This window comes from Pan troglodytes, chromosome 1 (assembly GCF_028858775.2).
Source record: "Pan troglodytes isolate AG18354 chromosome 1, NHGRI_mPanTro3-v2.0_pri, whole genome shotgun sequence".
NCBI lineage: Eukaryota > Metazoa > Chordata > Mammalia > Primates > Hominidae > Pan > Pan troglodytes.
Window position 1 is genome coordinate 69,780,809 of NC_072398.2, and position 24,655 is coordinate 69,805,463.

General features: G+C 39.4%; 1 protein-coding gene across 1 annotated transcript in view; it reads right to left on the reverse strand.

Moving 5' to 3' along the window:
* The window catches only part of SOAT1 (sterol O-acyltransferase 1), a 60,813-nt gene that overhangs the window by 14,841 nt on the left and 21,317 nt on the right, over positions 1-24,655 (reverse strand). The window contains exons 3-6 of the mRNA XM_514030.6: positions 16,187-16,245; positions 4,040-4,191; positions 1,760-1,819; positions 143-250 (exon numbers count right to left, since the gene is read on the reverse strand). Of these exons, the coding sequence (XP_514030.2) occupies positions 143-250; positions 1,760-1,819; positions 4,040-4,191; positions 16,187-16,245 (379 nt within the window). The remainder of the gene's footprint in view (positions 1-142; positions 251-1,759; positions 1,820-4,039; positions 4,192-16,186; positions 16,246-24,655) is intronic.

Here is a 24,655-nt window from a genome sequence, read left to right on the forward strand (position 1 = left end):
CAGGGCAAAGGAATATCACCCTCAAATCTGCTGCTTTAGGATTTCCTGAAGCAATTTAATCAATTTACCCTTTACCAAAATTTAGTGAAAACCTCTAACTTCTCATGCATCAACTAGCCAGCCATCTTTTTTGTTGTCTTACCTTCCTTCATCAATGTAATCTACTACAAGTGTGCTGAGGATAAAGAGAATGAGGAGGGCAATAAACATGTGATATATTGTTCTGATGTGGTCCACTTCAAGCAGTTCACTGTAAATGTAGTTCAAACAAAACAAGTTAATAATGTATATTTAAATTTAAAACACCATAAAATATTTTCTTAAAGCAGTTAACTTAAAGCAGTTGAGAAGATGCTTAATCCACTCTCCAAAAACATCTCAAAAAAGAATGGTCTACATTCTTTAAAACCTACCAGAAATGGATGTTTTCTAAGTAAACAAAGGCCAGTCACTAAAAACAGGAAACTATTTCAAATGTTAAGAATTTTTTTAATCCTATTCATATTCTACTCCCTAAATTTAATATATATTAAGTACTACCTATTTCCAAAATGTTAAAATTGACATGAGTTTCTATAATGTTGATCATGATGATGATGATAACCAATTACTACCCTACACGTCTATAAAACTCAACCATTTACAAAGATTTTACCTTCTCATTGACTTTTGTATTTAAGACTGGTCTAATTTTCTTTTAGAATATAACAATAATATAGATGACTTTTCCTAAATAATCTTTTATATCTGACTAAAACAGGTTTTTAAACTTGTTTTAACTTGTTTTTGGAAAGATAATGCTAATCTTTTAAATGATTTTGAGTAATCTAATATACTACTACTCAATCTCTGGACCAAGGATCTTCACAGTCTAATAAAAACTCATCTAAGCCATAGAAAACATGTTTTGTTTCCTTGGTTAAAAATTTTTTAATATGTAATTTTGTTTATTTTTCATGTATAAATTCTATCATTAAAATCCTAATTATAATGTTTAAAATAAATTTTCTTTTCCCTTTTATGTGAAAAGCCTGCGTTTTCCCCCAGATGTAAATTTTAAAAGATTAATTCCTTCAAACTACAGTGTAACAGAACACTTAACACTATACATTACATGCTTAGAAAACCGGCCTTCTTATCTAGGGGAAGTAGTAAACATCAACTTGACTCACAGAAAGTAACTTTTGATAAGCATAAGATGTCTTTTTAAAGAAAAGTACACTTTTTTTTTTATTGAGACAGTCTTGCTCTGTCACCCAGGCTGGAGTTGCTGGGTGTTGCACCTGGTGCTCAGGCTGGAGTGCAGGGGCACAATCTCAGCCCATGGCAACCTCCACCCTCCCGGGCTCAAGCGATCCTCCTGTCTCAGACTCTTGAGTAGCTGGGATTACAGGCATGCACCACCAAGCCTGGCTAATTTTTTGTATTTTTTGTAGAGAGAGACTTGCCATGTTGCCCAAACTGGTCTTGAACTCCTGGACTCAAGCGATCTGCCTGTCTCAGCCTCCCAAAGTGCTAGGATTACAGGTGTGAGTCACAGTGCCAAGCCCAGATAACCATTCTTATCCCTAACTCCTCTTTTGAAACTAGATACAGAACCAAAAGATCAGAAAGGAGCAAGAGAGAGCATACAAGAAAAAAACCCACTAATGATTTATACAGATACAGAACTCATTACATGTCCATATACTAAGCAATGATTCTATCAGAATAGTTTTTTAAAAATCAAACATATTTAAAAACAACTAAAAATACTCACTCTAAGAGAGAGCGCCTTGCAATAAAAATCTTTCCTTGTTCTGGAGGTGCTCTCAAATCCCTGAGAAGAGGAAAAATTAAAACAAGATATAAGTACTTCAAGTATTATAAGAAATCTAATCCCACAGACAAGAGAATATACCAATAACACCATCTAACATTAATTGACCAATGACCTTTTCACTACTAGGATTACAGATGCCCGCCACCATGCCCAGCTAAAACAGATCCAAATATTGTGTTACAGTTTTATGTATGTTACTTCATTTACCCTCTCTGTGAGGCAGGTACACACACAACTCTTAAGAAGGGAAAGCTTGCCACACCCAGCCCCTATGGACTTTGGCAATCACTTTTCCTTCTTGTAGAGAATGGCAAGGTCGCCACACTCAGCCCCTATGGACTTTGGCAATCACTTTTCCTTCTTGTAGAGAATGGAAAGGTCGCCACACTCAGCCCCTATGGACTTTGGCAATCACTTTTCCTTCTTGTAGAGATCCCCTAAGGTCATAGACAGGCCTCTAAGCACACTCTACTCCAGGTCATATATACTGTTACTGATCTGTCCTCTGAAACTGCACTGATGTTTACCATACCCTTCCTGATATCAAGGGACTTCCAGCAACTCCCAACAGCCTCCTGATCTTAAAGGTTGCTGCAAGTTACTAAAAACTCCCATTTTAACATCTTGCTTATCTTCTTTAGGGCTTTTCGTACTACTACCAGCACTTAACTATAATTGGTCAAAACTATTCTCCAGAACATCAGTCTATGCCTCCAAACAGGGGCATAAAACTGAGAAGAGCATGGAATGGCAAGTTAACACATATTAGCCTTTGATAGCCTTCACTCGATTATTCTGGATGAACCATCAATTAGAAAAGTATATACTAATCGCATTGTACTTTATTACAACAATTGTATAGCAAATAGAGAGGCACGTAATGATATGATTTTTTTTTTTTTGAGTCAGTCTCACTCTGTTGCCCAGGCTGAAGTGCAGTGGCGTGATCTCAGCTCACTGCAACCTCCTTCCCCCGGGTTTGAGTGATTCTCCTGCCTCAGCCTCCCGAGTAGCTGGGATTATAGGCACTTGCCACAGCACCCGGCTAATTTTTGTATTTTTAGTAGAGACGGGGTTTCACCATCTTGGCCAGGCTGGTCTTGAACTCCTGACCTCGTGATCCACCTGCCTTGGCCTCCCAAAGTGCTGGGATTACAGGCGTGAACCACCATGCCCAGCCATTATATGATTAAGAGCAAGGACTCTAGAGCTAGACTCTAGGTTCAAATCCCTGCTATGTATTAATTAAGTACTCTGTGCTTTAGTTTCCTAATCTGTAACATGCAGATAGTTACAGTTATCTGTCTCATAGGATCACTGTTTGGTTTAAATGAATTCATCATGTAGAGCACTCAGCAAGTGTTGGCTATGTTGTTTTATTAGTCAGTATTTTTTTTTTTTTTTGGAGACAGGGTCTCTGTTGCCCAGGCTGGAGTGCAGTGGCATGATCTTGGCTCACTACAACCTCTGCCTCCCAGGTTCAAGTGATTCTCATGCCTCAGTCTCCTGAGCAGCTGGGACGACAGGCGGACGACAGGCGTGCACGACCACGTCCAGCTAATTGTTGTATTTTTGATAGAGATGGGGTTTCACCCTGTTGGCCAGGCTGGTCTCAAACAACTGACCTCAAGTGATCCACCCGCCTCGCCCTCCCAAAGTGCTGAGATTACAGGTATGAGCCACCACACCTGACCTTATTAGTCAGTCTTTTTTTTTTTTTTTGGAGACAGAGTCTCTCTCTGGAGTGCAGTGGCATGATCTCTGCTCACTGCAACCCCCGCCTCCTAGGTTCAAGCGATCCTCATGCCTCAGCCTCCTGAGTAGCAGCAATTACAGACGCCCGCCACCACGCCCGGCTAAATTTTGTATTTTTAGTAGAGACAAATGGTTAAATAACCATGTTGGCCAGGCTAATCTTGAACTCATGACCTCAGGTGTTCCACCTGCCTCAGCTTTCCAAAGTGCTGGGATTACAGGCGTGAGCCACTGTGCCCGGCATTAGTGTTAAAAGAGGTATGCATGTATGTTATAATTTATACGTAAAGACAAAGAAATCCCCATCCTCCTTCAAATGGTTAAGTAACTTTCCCAATGTAACACACAGCCAATAGAAAGTGGCACCAGGGTGTGAACTCAAGCATATTTGCCGCAGTCCATTTTCACCATTGAACTATACTGAGTAGATGTTTGCATTAAAAGAAAATAGCACATACTTACTTCGCTCTATGGTTGTTTTTCTCTCCTTCAAGAACAGAAAAGGTTGTGAGAGCGCACCCACCATTATCTAATGATGCTGACTTTTCAATGAGATTGGTCACAAAATCATCAAAGTGACTGCCAACTTCCTTCATAAAAAATGGCTTCAATTCCTAGAATTTTAAAACAAAGAAAAAGATGGGGAACTAATACATGCTTGTGAGTCATTAGCATTTCTCTAAAGGGCTCCCTTAAACAGAGCTGGATCAAAAGAAAGACATAGTGAGTTCGCAGGAGTAAAAGCAAAAAATCAATTCCTGTATCTGACTTGAAGTTTCAGAAACAGCTACCTAAAAGGCAACATAGTGATTTATACCCTTTTAAAATGTATACCCCTTGTAAGCATAAAACAAAATACCTCAGCCTCCCAAGTAGCTAGGATCACAGGTGTGCGCCACCACTGCCGGCAAATATTTTATTTTTTGTAGAGATAGGGTCTCCCTATGTTGCCCAAGCTGAACTCTAGGGCTCAAGCAATCCTCCCGCCTCAGCTTCCCAAAATGTTAGAATTACAGGCAGGCGGCACTGTGCCTTATCCACACGTTATAATTACCATGATTCTAAGTTCTCTTTTTTTCTTTTTTTTTTTTTTTGAGATGGAGTTTTCCTCTTGTTGCCTAGGCTGGAGTGCAATGGCACGATCTCGGCTCACCGCAACCTCCGCCTCCTGGGTTCAAGTGATTCTCCTGCCTCAGATTCCCGAGTAGCTGGGACTACAGGCATGCACCACCACACCTGGCTAATTTTGTATTTTTCGTAGAGACGGGGTTTCTCCATGTTGGTCAGGTTGGTCTCCAACTCCCAACCTCAGGTGATCCGCCCACCTCGGCCTCCCAAAGTGCTGGGATTACAGGCACGAGCCACCGCACCTGGCCCAGTATTGTAAATTTCTTTCACAATCTCCCTCATCTATGACCCCAACCTCTGACACCTCAGACGGTACAGAATGTTACTTATAAGGTAACTATTTTAATATGATCAATTCATGTATTTTCTTTTCTTGAAGTAACATTCATATGTGAGTAGTTTAGGTATCCATATGCGAGACAAAATAACAAACCACAAAAAAAGCCATATTTACTCATTTCTGCTTGCCAACACAATTTCACAAAGTTCTTGACTCTATGATGATACACAGCTTTCCAAATACTTTTAAGACAAAATAAAACACACACTCCCCCCACATATCTTGCCTAAGTCACTATATTCCTTGAAGATAATAACCTTGCCTTTTCCTATAAATGACAGTTAGTAATTACACTTCTATAATCTATAACCAAATATACTCTTACACCAAACCTTAACATATTCTACTCTAATATAACTTCTAACTTCTAAACAAACGTAACATAATTTTACATATGCGAAACCCCCACCACCTATACATAAACAGTAGACTAAAATACAGTGCCAGAAAAGGCTAACAAAACCTCTCTAAAAGACTACTCCCAGGCAGCAGGCTCTGTCTACAATTCTCAATAAGACTTCTAAATACAATAACTTTAATTCTTAAAAAGCTTTTCTTTAGTTGACAATCACAGCGACTATGAAGGGGCTCAAGAATAGACTGCCCAGGGTCATCTGGAGCATTGCAAGGAACTGCAGCCTTGGTATAGCACAGGCCCCTTGAGCCCCTCTGGCTCCGCCATGGTTGCAGCCGACTGGGTGAGCTTCTGACCTCCCATTTGGTTGACAGTCCTGAATATTATTCAGCTAGCTGCTTTCACCACTTGACAAAAAATGAGTTCTTCCTTGAAACTTTTTTTTTTTTTTTTTTTGAGACGGAGTTTCACTCTTATTGCCCAGGCTAGAGGGCAACGGCATGATATTAGCTCACCGCAACCTCCACCTCCCAGGTTCAAGCAATTCTCTTGCCTTAGCCTCCCAAGTAGCTAGGATTATAGGTATGCACCACCACACCCAGCCCATTTTGTACTTTTAGTAGAGATGAGGTTTCTCCATGGTGGTCAGGCTGGTCTCAAACCTCAGGTGATTCGCCCACCTCGGCCTCCCAAAGTGCTGGGATTACAGATGTGAGCCACCGTGCACCGCCTGAAACTTTTACCTTTTTAGAGATGTGGTCTCACTATGTTGGCCAGACTGGTCTTGAACTCCTGGCCTCAAGTGATCCGCCCACCTCAGCCTCCCAAAGTGCTGGGATTACAGGTGTGAGCCACTGTGCCCAGCCAAGACTTTGTTTTTTTTTTTTTTTAGAAGAGGAATATCCTAGTTAAAAGATACTATGAAGAAAAAGATATGTGAGGCTGTCTGATTGGCCAGGTTGTACAGGTGTTTTCCCTTTCAATTTGATTCTATAAATGAAGCTCGGCAGGATAGAAACTATTACACATGGATAACGGTCTGGAACTGAAAACACACAGGATAGCACCTGACACAGTTGTCACTCTCCAGGTATTCATTGTTCCAACCTCTCCCCCTCAGTCTGAGCTAACCTATGAGGAACAATAAAACAATGTACAATAAAAATTGTAATTTAAGCAAATCCTATCATTTAGTCCTTTTATTGTTAAAAGGTAACTAAACCTACCACATTCCTTTACATGGCATTATAATTACATGCCTAATGTTCATTTCCTAATGCCCTTCTCCTCTTTCTCTGAGGAATTAAAGTTGATAGAAGGTGCTGCCACTGGGGCACAAGGAAGAAAGAACTCTGCTCTGTGGACGCTTACATTTCCTGAATCTCCTCCTTTCACAGATCCTAGCAGTGATGACAATAACGAGTAACTGCTTATTATTGTTACTCCCTTTGTAAGAGGGAATACTAAGAAATACAGTACAAGAAACAGTCCACTTCTGCCTTCTGACTTCTATCACATGAAACTTGTTAATTAGAACTCAGTATGTGATCACTAATAAATCTGAATAATGTCTGGTATCAGTAACCTGAAAATAATGTTGAGGTTATAGTCTTTCTAATTTGCTTATCTTTTCAATCTCGTATCTACTGATATTAATTTCATGCAGCCAGTGGACTCTGACAGCCCTAGCACCATGACAGATGGATGGAGAGAAGGAAGGAAGGGAGAAGCGGCAGAAGGGAGGAGGCAGTTAAGTAGAAACTAAAAAAGGTGCTTTTTTAGGTAATCTAGTAAACTACATTTTTAGAGCTTAAGGAAACCTTTTGTATTAAATAAGCAGCTGAATTAGATAACCTCTAAGATTCCAAGAACAGGGATCAACCATGATACAAAGACCCTATGGTTGGAACACATAGTTAAAGGAACAAATGATAATGATCAGAGATAAGGCTGGAAAAGCAAGTAGGGACTAGATCATGGACCTTTAAGCCATTTTAAGAATTTTTTATCCTAAAGACATCTGGAAGCCAATGACATTTTAAGCACAAGATTTGTAAACATGTTCAGATTTGCATCTTAGAAAGATAACTCTTCTACCTAAAAAGGCTTCCAGGCAGAGATTACTTTGGACTGAGTATTACAATGAAAAAAGGTCAGGGTCATTTATGGGTAAATAACTCTTTCAAAGGTACAGAGACATAAAACAATCTTAAAGTATGCTGAAAGAAAAAAACAAAGTAAACCAATCAGTAAATAATAATATTTTCAGTGTCTCAAAAAAAAAGTAGGTCCCTTGATCACAATTTCTTCATAAATGGTTTTAAAGAACATTAACTCCACAAGGTCATATATTGCTAGTCTAAAAATTATTTCTTCCTCTGATTTGCTGCCTGTCTTTGCACAGAGAATCTTTTAATCTTGGTGGCATGGTACCAGAAACCTGACCTTTCTGAGCAAAACAAGTAACACAATGGAACAGGTAATACAGTGCTTAGGACTTACACTAAATTGACTCCTCAGAAAGGTCTCCTGATAATTCACTCTAAAGTTCTTTCTATTCTCTCTTACTGAATCTCATTCTTTTCCTTCATTGCATTTACTTGAAATTCTATATATTCAAGTGTATATGCTTTTTGGCATCTCACTGTCTGCCCCCCACCCAACTGATTTTAAACGATGTATCTTTTTGTTAACTGATAATTTTGTATTTTTAGTAGAGACGGGGTTTCACAGTGTTGCCCAGGCTGGTCTCGAACTCCTGGCCTCAAATGATCTGCCTGCCTTGGCCTCCCAAAGTGCTGGGTTTACAGGCGTGAGCCACTGTGCCTGGCCAAAGAACATTTTTAAGGTATCTAATTAAGTCACTGTTCCCCTTGCTCATGCATTTTGCATATAGTGTTCTCAGTTAGCATGAGAACAGAAAACACAACTTCTTTAAAATCCCAGCACTTAATGTAGTACCTGATAGACAAAGAAACCAAGTAGGCATTCATTAAATTGAACTGCTAAACATTCGAGGGCAACAGGACAGGTACCTGTCTACCTTTTGTAAGTGATGAAATCATAAAGCACAATAAACTGACTTTCGCAAAATTATTCAAAATAGACTAGAGATTCTTACACTTGTGCATTTAAATGAGAAAAGGCAGAAAGGAAAATATCAGAAAAATGTATAGTCACACTTGCATAGCAAAAAGGTGAAATTTGACCAGTAGATTGGGACAGCAAAGAAAAATGGACAGCCATAGTAGAAACTGTTATTTGTCAACCCTATCAGTGCTACCCCCTTTCTTAGTACTAGAATCCCTGATTTCTATCTGGGCACATGACTGCTTAGAGTAAATAAGTTTCCCAGTCTCTCTTTGCACCTAGGTAGCCAATGAGATACAGGTGGAAATGGTTTGTCAAAGTCCACAGAAAATTTCCTTAACAGACACAGATACCTGTTCCTTACCCCCACTCCTTTCCTTCCCTCAATTTGGCCACTTGGAACTCAGACGAAATGACTAGAGCCATTTGGGCAATGAGAAGGACCACAGCCTATGAATGTGAAACTGCCTTTGCAAAGACTACGACAGTGAGAAACGTCTACCATGTCTGACTCCATCATGCTTCTAGCCTCACAGGCTGGCCATCCTTGCTCATTCCTGAGCAGAGGCCAATCTAACTCTGGGAGAAATTCATAGTTCAACTTTGATGTAAATAGTCCCTCCCCAAAATTGACCCCCTTCCTTGTTGGGAACTGAAACCACCTTTGTAAGACTAAAGAAAGGCCACAAGATTAGGATTATGGGAGGGACCTGAATTCTGCTAAAACGTAGGCACAGCTTGCCTTTCTATAATAGTTTACTGTACCTAAAGTCACAAGATTTGTGACTTCCCCAACCGCTCCTATGGAGAACATCACTATTATAGAACCTAAGATTGGTCTTCTGAGATGTTTTTCTGATCTTTGAATTCTGGCGACTGACCAGCTTGCCCCCTAAACCCATGACTGGTCCTGTGACCCCCACCCAGAGGCTGACTCTGCGCATGAGAACTGTCTTCCACACCCTTATGATTTCAACCCCAACTAATCAGCAGCATCCACTCCCTAGGTCCCCTGCCTGCCAACTTACCATAAAAACCCTAGCCTCTGAGTTCTCAGCAGCTGGTGTGTATAATAAACTCCTGTCCTTCCACTTGGCTAGCTTTGCATTAAACTCCTTCTCTACTGCTTTACCACTGTCTCAGTCCATTGGTTTTGTCTGTGCAGAGGGTAAGAAGAACCCAACAGGCAATTACAAATGGTGAGGCAGGGAACTGGAAGGAACCAAACCAGGGTCCTTAAGGACCATGGAGCCAGTATCAGCTATGGACCTGCTAACTCTGAACTGTTGACATGAGAAAAAGAAATTACTAATCTTGTATAAGCCCCTATTATTTTGTTCACTATTACAGCAAAACCCAATCTTAACTTACACAATAATCACAGGATTTCTGGGCAGAAAATACTTAAGACTTGTCTCTCCAGCAGTCGGCCAGTAAATCAATAGATAAACACTATCCAAAAACTTCTTTTTTTTTTTTTTTTGAGATGAAGTCTTGCTCTGTTACCCAGGCTGGAGTGCAGTGGTGTGATCTCAGCTCACTGCAACCTCCACCTCCTGGGTTCAAATGATTCTCCTGCTTCCAGAGTACTTGGGACTACAGGTGTATACCACCAGACCCGCCTAATTTTTTTTGTATTTTTAGTAAAGATGGGGTTTCACCATGTTGGTCAGGCTGTTCTCGAACTCATGTGATCCGCCAGCCTCAACCTCTCAAAGTGCTGGGATTACAGGCGTGAGCTACCATGACTGGACCAAAAACTTATTTAGAAGGCGTTACTTGAATGACTGAAAAAACATGGTGAGAAACTCTTATTTTCAGACATGACACTTGAGTCTTTTTTTTAATTTATTTTTTTGAGACAGAGTTTCATTCTTGTCTCCCAGGCTGGAGCGCAATGCCATGATCTCGGCTCACTGCAACCTCTGCCTCCTGGGTTCAAGCGATTCTCCTGCCTCAGCCTCCCTAGTAGCTAGGATTATAGGCATGTGTCACCACACCCAGCTAATTTTTGTATCCTGACTCTTACTCACCAGTTTGATCATTTAATGGCTGGACAATAGCATAAGGTACTGATGTGAAAAAACAATATTTGAAATGCTATATAAGAAGCAAACAGAATATGTTGCAACAATTTTTTTTTTTTTTTTTTTTTTGAAGACAAAGTCTGGCTCTATCACCCAGGCTGGAGTGCAGTGGCGCCATCTCAGCTCATTGCAACCTCCACCTGCTGGGCTCAAATGATCTTCCCACCTCAGCCTCCCGAGTAGCAGTACTACTCGGGCACGCACAATCATGCCCAGCAAATTTTTTGTATTTTTTGTAGACACAGGGTTTTGCCATGTTGTCCAGGCTGGTCTCGAATTCATGAACTCAACTGATCTGCCTACCTTGGCCTCCCAAAGTGCTGCGATTACAGGTATGAGCCAATGCGCCTGGCCCAAAAATGTATTTTTAAGAAGGAGAAATAGAAAGTAATTTTTTTCATCCTTTTAATATTCACATGAGACCTAACATTCCCTCTATAAAGTTGTGTACATTAATAAAAGTTTGACAAATACCAATTAGTAAAGACATTCCCTTTGCCCTTCTTAACATATTCATTTTTCTCTGAAAACTATTCTCAGAGCCAAGGACAGGCATGTAATGTCCAGGCCAGGGCTGTACTATATGACCTTGTCCTTCTGGCCAAAATTCAATTCTCTGTCTTATAATAAATCTGAGGTTCTGAGCTTTGAAAGAAAGTGAGTGGGAACTTTATTATATTGAAATATCTAAAGTATCTAAACTCTTCCTACTAAAATCCTTACTCTTTCCAGAGCTTGAATGTTCATCTTCTCCTAAGATTCTGTGAGATATATTAATATCATTTGAATATATTTTCTTTTATGTCTAAATAAACCAAAGTAGGCTTCTGTTATTTGCAACCAAAAGAAATAGCTTAACATAATGTTAAAGCAAAGCTAGGCCAGGGATAGTGGATCCCTCCTGTAATCCCAGCACTTTGGGAGGCCAAGGCGGGAGGATTATTACTTGAGCTGAGGAGTTTGAGACCAGACTGGGCAACATAGTGAGACCTTGTTTCTATTAAAAACAACAACAACAAAAGCAAAGGTAATTTAATTGTTAATGTAAGTTGGTTGGGACTTAATCATATGAATCTCCCTTGGACTGTTCTAGATCTTTTAAGTCTTGTTACAACACAATTCTAAGGATTTCAAAAGGTCATAACTCAGAGTTACACAAGTTTGTATGACCCCACTGGCATTAGATAAAAAATACATACTGAAAACCTTTTTTAACAAGCATGTTAGACCTCGAGGCGACCTTAAGAGATTCAGTCAGTTCAAACCACTAATTTCAACACACTCATGTTATCACTTCCCTCACTCCTCTTCCCTTTAGACTAAAAGGTTTGCTCAATGCTTGACGAACTTCTTCACACTTTTCCTTACTTAATAAGAGCTCCTCTATCTACACATCAAACTTTTCACAGAGTTCTTTGTTGGTTGCCCAATTTGGCAAATAAAAAATATAGGACACTATATTTAAATTTAAATTTCAGATAAATAACGTTTTAGTCTGTCTCAAATATTGCATGATTACTAAAAAAGTATTCATTGTTTATCAGAAATTCAAATTTGACTGGACGTACTGTATTTTACCTGACAACTCTAGTTCTGTGGAGCTGAAACAGCTGCCGGATGAGATTTATCTACTACCTATACAATAACAAGCAGTGAATTCTGAAAAAGTTTTCGTCAGCTACACAATTATGACGTAAACCTTTAGAGCTAAAAGGGACCTTGGAGACAACTAGTGCAATGCTCTCACTTTAAAGATCAAGGAAAGATGAAGTGACGACTGGGAGGAACATGACACAAATTATAAATGACCGGAAAGATTCCTAACTTGCATTTAAAAAAAATTATTTGTAAAAACCCACAAGAGGAATTAGTATGTGAAAAAACAAGCCAAGTTCATGGCTCTGAACAATGTTCACATACCTATCATCTCAAGTCCTTCCATGTTAGTAAATGTCAACCAATAAAGCTAAGCAACAACTAAAAAAAGTGACCAATTAGAGATCTCTTATAAATGGGATGATTTAAGTAAGTAAGATTGTGTATATAAAGCACCTAGTATAAAAGCTTAGCCTGTAAGAGGACTTCTAAATGTAGTTCCCTTCTCCTACTGGCTCATCTGTTTCCTCGGTCTAGAATACTAAAATATTACAATAGCTCCCTGTCTATTCTCACTGTCTCCAAACTCTATATGCCATCCTGAACTTTCAGATCAGAACAGTAGTCCTACTATATCTTGTTCAAAAACATTGCAATTGGCTGGGTGCGGTGGCTCATGCCTGTAATCCCTGCACTTTGGGAGGCCGAGGTGGGGGGGATCATTTGAGGCCAGGAGTTCCAAAACCAGTCTGGCCAACATGGTGAAACCCCACCTCTACTAAAAATACAAAAATTAGCCGGGCATGGTGGCACATGCCTGTAATCCCAGCTGCTGGGGAGGGTTAGGCAGGAGAATCACTTGAACCCGGGAGGCAGAGGTTGCAGTGATCAGAGATCGTGCCACTGCACTCCAGCCTGGGCGACACAGTGAAACTCTGTCTCAAAAAAAAAAAAAAAAAAGAAAAGAAATTACAATTAATAAACAATGGTAAAATATTCAATCTCATTAGACAGCAAATAATTGACAATTTTAAAACTTCTAAGTCAAATCACCTAAAGTTCACCAAATGGCATGTGATGACTCATTCAGAACAATGCACAGTCTAATACATATAGAGTATATAGTAGGGGTATAAACTAAGTAGTTAGGAATATAGAGTAGCGAGGACATCATTTCAACTGCAATGTTCAGAAAACTGTAGAAGCAGCAAGATTTGACCTAGAATTTGAAGGATATACATTATTTTGATTTGTGAATGGAGAAAGAGGAAATTTCAGATAGAAAGAGCTACATGAAGGAGGGCATAAAAGTCGAGAAAAAATGCTTTATAATCTAGCCTCAATTTTTCAACTTTTTCTTGCCATTGTGCCCCAATAGAGACACAGATGTCCATCAAGTGCCCTAAAATATGTACGGTGTAAGTTTTCTAACACCATTACCTTTGTTCAGGCCAATACTTCCCTTAACATCAGGGAACAAGTCTTGCACAACTCTGCAACCCTTATGTCACCTGCACAATACACATATTAATACGAGCTAAACCAGGGTCCACCATTCTTTCAGCTTTTCCCTTATTTCATTCATTACTTTCTCCTTCTAATCCTCCTAAGTGACCAAGCTAAAAGATTTCATAATTTTATTAATATATAAAGCAGACAAGTACAATATTCTTTAAAAAGTTTTAACTTAAATCCTTGGAACATCCCCCCTTCATCCTGCCACCACTTTCTACCCCTTTCCCCCAAAACCTCTACTTTCCACCCCAAACTCCCTTTCGCCTTTGGGTTTGTGATTCTGTATGGGAAAGATTCTCCTCCCACTTTAGGTTTTCAAATAGAGGAATGATAGCAGAGACAGACTTACTTTTCACCTATTTGAAACTTGCCCTCACAAATAGAACATAATATGTTTTTGTGTTCTTGATAAGAAGGGGAGGAGCAAAAGAGGACAAAAGAAGAATTGAAAAACGAATAACAAAAATGTAGGTATCCTGCCTGACTAGAGAAATAAAAAGGGTCAGAAACACTCTAGTAAACCACAAAAACAAAACTTATTTTAGGCCGAGCGTGGTAGCTCACGCCTGTAATCCCAGAACTTTGGGAGGCCGAGGCGGGCAGCTCATGAGGTCAGGAGATTGAGACCATCCTGGCTAACACGGTGAAACCCCGTCTCTACCAAAAAATACAAAAAAAATTAGCCGGGCATGGTGGTGGGCACCTGTAGTCCCAAATACTCGGGAGGCTGATGCAGGAGAATGGTGTGAACCCGGGAGGCGGAGCTTGCAGTGAGCCGAGATCGCGCCACTGCACTCCAGCCTGGGCAACAGAGCGAGACTGTCTCAAAAAAAAAAAAAAAAAAAAAGTTAGTCACTAAACTTGCAAGAATAGATGTTTAAAACTAGCACGTGCCAGCCAGGCGTGGTGGCTCACGCCTGTAATCCCAGCACTTTGGGAGGCCAAGGCAGGAGGATCACGAGGTCAGGAGATTGAGACCATCCTGGCTAATGCAGTGAAACCCCATGTCTACTAAAAATTACAAAAAATTAGCCAGGCGTGGTGGCATGTGCCTGTAGTCTCAGCTACTCAGGAGGCTGAGGCAGGAGAATTCCTTGAACCCAGGAGGCGGAGGTTGCAGTGAGCTGAGATCGTGGCACTGCACTCTAGCCTGGGCAACAGACTCTGTCTCAAAAACAAACAAACAAAAAAACTAGCATGTGTCTATACGTTAAATATTGTTATTTTCTTAGCCAAAATTATAAATTAGTCATCAGATAAAAAGTTGCATAACAAATCCTTAAACAAGCTCTTATGATGGAGAAACAAAGCACTAATTGGAAAAGACATTCATCAGAAATGATCTTCATCACTGTAGTGCTGGAGGCTTACAAAGGTAACTTAATGGAATCAGGAAAAATAAAGTTTAACACCCTATTAACTAGGAGTCTATACCCACAATTTCAAGTGCAGTAAATACATCTTTTGAGTACCACTTTATAAAGCAGTACCATAAGGAATTACATTGTAGTCATCACAAATATGCCTACAGGATGATGGAAGGAGGACAGGGTAGATCTCTTAATGTTAAGCAAATATGTTCTTTAATAAATTTTCTGTGACAGCATCATCCTTGGACTCAAACAGTACTGATTTCCAACACATTAGATGAAAGTACAAATACTATGCCCCTGGCCTTGGATGATAACTGAAAAACTAGGTCTGATAATAACAAAGACATTGACATCAAAGTGAGTATAAATAATCTGGCATACATTTCATGAAATATGATTACAAAAATATTTCTAAATCTAGATTATTCTATAAATGCATATGTACATACATACATGCATGTAACTAAATAAATAAAACAGGGCTACTTCATCTTCATCACCGGATGTTTATATAGTCAAACTGGCCAACAAATTTTGGAAGTGATCTTCTCCTTGGGAAAACAGGAGTTTGCTTTGGATTTTAAGTCAACTTACACCCAGGTATTGGATTATAATGTTTTTTTAAAAAAGTGTTCTTCGCCCTCCACAATTTCCTGAGGGTACTGAAGAATTCTGGTTTGTAGAACTATTTATCCCCACTTGAAATGATTTCATGATTTTTTTTTTTGAGTTGTTATTTCTACTTCCTTGACAGGGAATCTACTTCTAGATTCAGATTCAACATTTATTGGAGAGCTGCTATTTACTATGAATCATGACAGATACTTTCACAAAGCACTCATACAGACATTCAACGCTATCAACTGTTAACGTGGGTCACTAAAACCAAGATTTGCTGGTAAGAGACAGAAAATGCCAGTGATAGATGAGATGGGAGAGAAAAAGGCAATCTGGATCCTTATGCAGGATGACAAGTCAGCAGATCTTATTTTCTTGTTCCACAGGATAATAGCAACTGATGAATGGCTTAAATAATTATCTGAGCAATTTAGCATTAAAAATGTTACCAAACAAAACTCTATCTAAAACTCTACATTTTTGTTTCTAGAAGAGGGAGTTACTTGCCTCTGCTTCTGCTGTCAACTTTATCTTCTTTGCTATCAACTGTTTTATGTCAATTCGACCTACGGGAAGAAAAAAACATGACTTTTAAGTTGATGGATACAGCTACCTAGTAGCACTGTCTAAATCATAAAGTTGAAAACAAACAAATACAAAGGTAACTGCGTAAACTGTGGTGCAACCATAAAACATGACAGCATGGTCAAAATAACTAGAAGGAAATTTATACATAAAAATACCAAGAACAAAACTAGTAAATGTACACACAGTAATTACAACGATGTTAATTATGCAATGCTATAGATCTGATTCTGACAGCATGGGAAATTAGATTCCCTGAACAGATTCTACAGTTGAGACCACTAAGATGCTGGGTAAAATATTAAATAACGAAAACCTTTTAAAACTTATTGCCAAGCTAGTACAAATTCAGAGGCAAAAAAAAAAAAAAAAAAAGAAAGAAAAGAAAAGAAAATGAAACTAGAATCCTAGGGGACATATAAGAAACGTAAGGATTCTCAACAAATCCTAGAAACCTTGAAGCAACACAGGGTACAGTATTTTTGCAGAATAGTACACAGAGGACAATACTTTACAGAATGGCAAAGTCTAGGGCCTGCCCAAAATGGGAAGTCTAACAGGATACTGCCACGTAAAACTAGGGACCACACATAAGGCTACATCCTCAGTGTATAAGAAAGAAACCAAAACAGAAGGAAATGTGTCTGTCTCTACTTGATGCTGTGCAGAGAGGGAAAATTTGCCCCAAGAAATCATAACCCCCTCACTAGTGTTTGCAATCTAAATTCACACTATCTATGTGGTCTGAAAAATCTGAGATAAATATGTTCTAAAGCTAACCCAAGTCGGGTCTCCAGGCTACTGGCAGACATAAGTGCAATTCCTCCCTGGAAGATTACAATATCAATCAAGGCCGTACAGAATTCCAACAGATAAAGTTACCATAAAAAGAAGAAGCTTGTCCCAGCTATTCAGGAGGCTGAGGCAGGAGAATCGCTTGAACCTGGGAGGCGGAGGTTGCAGTGAGCCGAGATTGCGCCACTGCACGCCAGCCTGGATGACAGAGTGAGACTCTGTCTCAAAAAAAAGAAAAAAAGAAAAAAAAGGAGAGTAGTCAAACTTCATAAAACACACTAGGAAACTAGGCAGAATAAATGGGAAACAGCAGAAACAAAAGCCAAGAGATGCAGATCTGAAAAACTAAAGATAATGGAATTGTTACTTTTAGGACAAAAAAATCAGAATGATCATTATGTTAAGGGAAATAAAAGTGAAACTTGAAAACATAGAAAAGGAAGGCTGGGCATGGGGGTGCACACTTGTAATCCTAGCACTTTAGGAGGCTGGTGGGGAGGATTATTTGTTGCCAGGAGTTCAAGACCAGCCTGGACAACATAGCAAGACCCCATCTCAACAAAAAAAAGTTTTAAGATTAGCCAGGCATGGTGGTGCACGCCTGAAGTCCCAGCTACCTGGGAGGCTGAGGTGAGAGGATCACCTGAACCCAAGAATTTGAGCCTGCAGTGAGCGTGATCGCACCACTGCACTCCAGCCTGGGCAACACAGTGAGACCCTGTCTCAAAAAAAAAAAATGGAAAGAAAAAAAGAAGGAAAACATAAGCAAGTAACAAGAAACCATTTAACCAAACAGATTTGAAAACAAACAACAAGATTTCTCAAAACAAAAAAAATTGAAGTTTCAAATTCAATGGATAAATTAAACAGTAGATTAAACATGTCTGAAGAGAGTACTAGTAAATGGGAATATAGATCAAAGGAAATTATACAGAGGATAGCCCAGAGAAATAGTGACAGAGAATAATAGAGGTTAAAAGACATAGAAGAGGTCCAACCAAACAGGCAATTGGAGATGGGAGCCAACCACAGCTGCGCTAGAGATGGAGGATAGTTCCACAACAAATACTTCTGACTTGGAATTTCTGCAGACTATAATGGAGGAAATCATTATGTTATACAGTCTTAAGGTGAACATGAATGATAAAGATATAATGGTTCAGGCTATGCATGGTGCCTCATGCCTGTAATCCCCACACTTTGGGAGGCCAAGTGGCGAGGATCAGTTGAGCCTAGGGGTTTGAAACCATCATGGGCAATGTAGCAAGACCCTATCTCTACAATAAATGTTTTTAAAAATACAATGGTTCAAAAGAAAGTCTCAGAGGATATATGCCAATGTGCCAAGAATAAAAAAAAATGCCATACCTCAACCAGAAATGATTGCAAAGGATGACAAAGATTATGTCCAAGAATGTGAGTTCATGGCTGGGCGTGGTGGCTCATGTGTGTAATCCCAGCACTTTGGGAGGCCGAGGCAGGCGGATCACCTGAGTCAGGAATTCGAGACCAGCCTGGCCAACATGGCAAAACCCCACCTCTACTAAAACTATAAAAATTGTCCAGGCATGGTGGCAGACACCTATAATCCCAGCTACTTGGGAGGCCAAGGCAGGGACAATTGCTTGAACCCAGGAGGCAGAGGTTGCAGTAACACAAGATCGCACCACTGCATTCCAGCCTGGGAGACAGAATGAGACTCCATCTCAAAAAAATATATATATAAAAATTTGACAGGCCGTGGTGGCGTGCGCCTGTAGTCCCTGACACTTGGGAAGATGGCAGGACAATCACTTGAACCTGGGAGGTGGAAGCTGCAGTGAGCTGAGATTATGCCACTGCACTCCAGCTTAAGCAACAGAGCGAGACTCCGTCTCAAAAAAATAAATAAGTAAAATAAAATAAAAGAATGTGAATTCATCAACTTTATAATATCTGATGCAAATAAAAGGTGCCATGAAGAAAATGGAATAAAAATTGAACTAAATAAGTCTAAAGACATCCCATATTCATTGACTAGAAGATTTAATATTGTTAATATGGCAGTGCTCCCCAATTTTTCTATAGATTTAAAGCAATACTCACTAAAATTTCACCTGGCTTCTTTGCAAAAATTGACAAGCCGATCCTAAAATTCATATAGAAATTCAAGAACACAGAATAGCCATACAAATCATGAAAAAAAAAATAACAAAGATGGAAAACTCACGCTTCCCAATTTTAGAGATAGACACATAGATGATCAATGTAAAAGAACTGAGAGTCCAGAAATAAACATTCACCTTTATGATTATTAATAATTGATTTTCGAAAAGGGTGCCAAGAAAAATGCAGAAAGATTCTTCTTTTCAACAAATGGAGCTGGGACAACTGAATAGCCACATGAAAAAGCATGAAGATGGACCTGGAACTCACACCATATGTAGAAACTAACTCAAAAAGGATTAAATACCTAAAAATATAGAAGATAACAGGCCTTGGACTAGACAATGACTTCTTAAACACCAAAATAACAATCAAGATTAGAAAATATAGAAAAACTATATTGATAGATTCTATCAAAATTTAAGTCACTTTTGTGCTACAAAGAACACCATCAAGAAAGTAAAACGACAACCCATAGAATGGGAAAAAAAAAAATTTGCAAATCTGATTAGGGACTTGTATCCAGAATACATAAAGAACTCTTACAACTCAACATTAAAAAGACAAATAGGCCAGGCATGGTGGCTTACATCTGTAACCATAGCACTTTGGGAGGCCAAGGTGGGAGGATCACTTAAGCCCAGGAGTTTGAGACCAGCCTGGACAATATGGCAAAACCCCTTCTCTACTGAAAATACAAAAGTTAGCTGGGCGTGGGATGCGCACTTGTAGTCTCAGCTACTTGGGAGGCTAAGGTGAGAGAATCGCTTGAACTTATGAAGCAGAAGTTGCAGTAAGCCAAGAATGTGCCACTGCACTCCAACCTGGGCTACAGAGCAAGACTGTCTCAAAAATAAAGTAAAATAAAATAAAAAAATAAAAAGACAAATAGTCCAATTAAAACATAGGCAAAGTAGGCCAGGTGCGGTGGCTCATGCCTGTAATCCCAGCATTTTGGGAGGCCAAGGCGGGCGGATCACCTGAGGTCGGGAGTTCGAGACCAGCCTGACCGATAGGGAGAAACCCCGTCTCTACTAAAAATACAAAATTAGCCAGGCATGGGTGGCACATGCCTATAATCCCAGCTACTTGGGAGGCTGAGGCAGGTGAATCGCTTGAACCCAGGAGGCGGAGGTTGCAGTGAGCCGAGATCGCGCCATTGCTCTCCAGCCTGGGTGACACAGCGAGACTCTGTCTTTAAAAAAAAAAAAAAAAAAAAGACAAAGTAACTGAACAGATATTTCTCTTTAAAACAAAATGCCCAATAACCACACAAAAAGACACTCAACATCCCTGGCCATCAGGAAAATTCAAATCAAAAGTACAATGAGATATCATTTCACACCCACTAGGATGGCTATAATCAAAAACACAAACAACAACAAGTGTTGGCTTGAAAGTGAAGAAAGAAACTTCAACTATCCAGGATATTGCTGGTGGGAATGTTAAATGGTGTAGTGCTTTGAAAAACAGTCTGGAAGTTCCTCGACAGATTAAACACAGAGCCAACATAAGACCTAGGACTAGGTATATACACAAGAGAAATAAAAACATGCCCTCTCAAAAACTTGTATATGAATATTCATGGGCAGCATTAGTCATAATAATAGAAAGTGGAAACAAATACCCATAAACTGAAAAACAGATTAATAAAATGTAGTATATCCATAAAATGGATTAACAATAAACCAAAAGAAATATTAATACATGCTATAATATAGGTGAAACGTAAACATTTTGCCAAGTGAAAATAGGAAGTCACAAAAGACTACATATCGTATGATCCTATTTACATGACAATGTCCAGAACAGATAACTACTGAGACAGGCAAAACGCTGGTGGTTGCCTAGAGAGCGAGGCACGGGGTTATGGCAAAAAGGGAATAACTGCTAATGGGTACAGGGTTTTGGGGAGGTGATGCTAAAAATATTCTAAAATTCATTTCATTCTAATTTCTCTGTTCTGAAATATTCCTTTCTGTATATTAAGTTACAGTAATGTAATTTCCTGGTGTTTAACTTGACTAACTGCAGTATTCTGACTGAGAATCTTTTTCGTAATTTTATAACAAAAATTGGATTTGAAAGGTATGACAGTATTTTTTATGAGAATGTGCTGCTCTGTATAACTCCTGTGTATGTATGGTGCATACTGAGCTTTATTATTGTCACAGATTTAGAGACAGTTTCTTATTTTCACACTGAATCATGGTACCATTATAATTTTAAAAGCAGTGGGATTAATTGATCTCTGCCCTTTTAATAAAATATGGGTAGAGTTTTGGGGGCTTTTTTTGAGACAGGATCTCACTCTGTCATCTAGGTTGGACTGCAGTGGCACAATCACAGCTCACTGCAGCCTCTAACACCTTATCTCAAGTGATCCTCCTGCATCAGCCACCCTGCTAGCTGGGACCATAGATGTGTGCCACCACACCCAGCTAATTTTTTTTTAAGTGTTTTGTAGAGACAAGGTCTCACTACGTTGCCCTGGCTGGGCTTGACTTAACTCCTGGCCTCAAGCAATCCTCCTGCCTCAGCCTCCCAAAATGCTGAGATTATAGGCATGTGTCACCATGCCTACCCCAGGGTAGAGTTAATTTTGAATGCCATCTGCCATTATTCACAAATGAGTTTGTGAATAATGAGATATGAAATATCTTTATTCTATCTTTTTATAAAGTGTCAAGTCATCTGTTATATTATGGGAACCGAGAAACATCAGACGTCATTATGTGCACAGACCTACACAGATAAGTGAATGAAACAGAATGGAATGAATACTGAAAAGTGTGAAACAGAAAACTACAACGTCTAGTTTGCTATTTTCGTTAAAAAAAAAAAACAACCTATGATGATGAACTATCATTTTGGCAGATGAATTTTTAAAATTGAGAATTTGTATTTTCTCATTTACTCTACATGGTAATAGTTTAAGTTTTTTGTTTTGTTTTTTTTTTTGAGACGGAGTCTCGCTCTGTCACCCAGGCTGGAGGGTAGTGGCGCAATCTCGGCTCACTGCAAGCTCCGCCTCCTGGGTTCACACCATTCTCCTGCCTCAGCATCCCAAGTAGCTGGGACTACAGGCGCCCACCACCACGCCCGGCTAATTTTTTGTATTTTTACTAGAGACAGGGTTTCACCGTGTTAGCCAGGATGGTCTCGATCTCCTGACCTCGTGATCCGCCCACCTCGGCCTTCCAAAGTGCTAGGATTACAGGCGTGAGCCACCGCGCCAGGCCAGCTTAAGTATTTTTATTTCAGCATTGACAACTGCTATTGTATATTTTGCCTAAAAAGGAAGATTAAAAGCCATTCAAATTTATAAAAGTAATTTCCCAGAAAAAATACACTGAACAGAAATATTTACTTTGCCAAAATGAACTTTGGAGGCATATTTGGGGTAATTTAAGCTTAATAACCCCTTCCCTTAAAAGCAAACCATAAAAACATAAAAACAAACTCATAAACATACTGCTTTATAACCTGTTTTTTCACTTAATATATTGTAAACATTTTTCCCTGTCATTACATATTCTTGTATATTATTTTCACTGCCCTATTACTGTTTTTATGGTAGAAATATAATTTAATCTTCTATTGGACATTTCTTTTCACAGTATGTCGCTTGGAAAAAAGACATGAAGAATGAGAAGGTACAAAATGCATCTAATCAGAGCTCTATACGGAGAGATAATATTTGAGGTGATTATAGCTGAGAATTGGCCAGAACTGTTGAGAGACACAAATTCTAGGATAAAGTCAAAGAATTCCAAGCAGGATAAATAATCTACTTAGTGCTAGGCGTGGTGGCTCACGCCTGTAATCCCAGCACTGTGGGAAGCCAAGGCAGGTGGATCACCTGAGGTCGGCAGTTTGAGACCAGCCTGACCAACATGGAGAAGCCCTGTCTACTAAAAATACAAAATTAGCTGGCGTGGTGGCACATGCCTGTAATCCCAGCTACTCAAGAGGCTAAGGCAGGAGTATCGCTTGAACCCAGGAGGCGGAGGTTGCGGTGAGCCGAGATCATACCATTGCACTCCAGCCTGGGCAACAAGAGTGAAACTCCATCTTAAAAGAAAAAATAATAATAATAATCGACTTAGATATATCACAGTGAAACTGTCTGACGCAGGGGTTAAAAAAAAAAACTAAAAGCACCCAGAAAGAATATCAACTACGCAAGTACTGCAATTACAACGCATACCTGACTTAACATCAATGGAAGCCAGGAGACAGTGGAATGTCTTCAATTATCAATAATGGCAGAGTTGATGACTGGGAAGAAGACTAGGTCATATAATAACAAGGGCTTTGAGGAAACAAAGAATTTTATGCAGGAAAATACTGAGCTGATATTGGAAGATGGAAAGGACCATATAACAGAGAAATGCAATAAATCCGGACAAAAAGTGATGTTGTAAATGGCAAGGAGAATGGAGAGCAGAGGATTAATTTAAGATATTTACAAATTGGTAACTGATTAAGAAATATAAGGGTAAGACAAATGTCCATTTGATTTTTCAATAAGTTAAAGAATATATTTTTAATTTAGTTCTATGACCAGACCATGGTTTCATAAATGAACTATTTCATAAAAAAATGAAGACAAAAGCTTCTTTCCTTCAACTAATTCAGCTACCATGGGGGAGGAGGATTGGTAAGGAGACTGTAAAAGATTAATTCTCACTACTTGTGCGTCCCTTCCCAAAAGAATCTGTCTATCCATAAATAACACGACAGCCATCATTACAAACAGGCTTTGAGATGCAGCCACTGGAAAGTTAGAAAAAAGATTTGTTCACAGAGTCTCTGAAGACCCCACTGAAAATGACAAAGTTAAGTAAGTGGAAGAAAAATATATTTTAAAATGCTAATTCATTTTCCTTTACCTTCAAAATACCTCTTCATATAATATTCCAAAGAAATTCTTAACTTTCTACAATTTAAAATTTAAAAATTAGATGTCAAAGTCAAAAGAATGCCTAAAAGCTAATATCCACTGCTTTTTTTTTTTTTAAGACAGGTTCTCACTCTGTTGCTCAGGCTAGGGGGCAGTGGCTATGGCATGATCATAGCTCACTGTGGCCTGGAACTCCCAGGCTCAAGGGATCCTCCCGCCTCAGCCTCCCAAGTAGCTAGGACTACAGGCACATGCCACCACACTCACATGCCACCACACCCACCTAATTTTAAAAAAATTTTTTTTGTAAAGGCAGAGCCTTGCTATGTTGCCCAGGCTGGTCTTGAACTCCTGGCCTCCAGCAATCCTCATGCCTTGGCCTCTGAAACTGTTGGGATTACAAGGATGAGCCACCATCCCCACCCACATCCAATGATTTGAAGAACTATTTACAAGCACTCAACTCAAGGCTTCTCAATTTCTAAAACACTGACCCTGAAACAATGATAAGCCAGGACTGAGGGTGATGTAATTTCGGAATCATT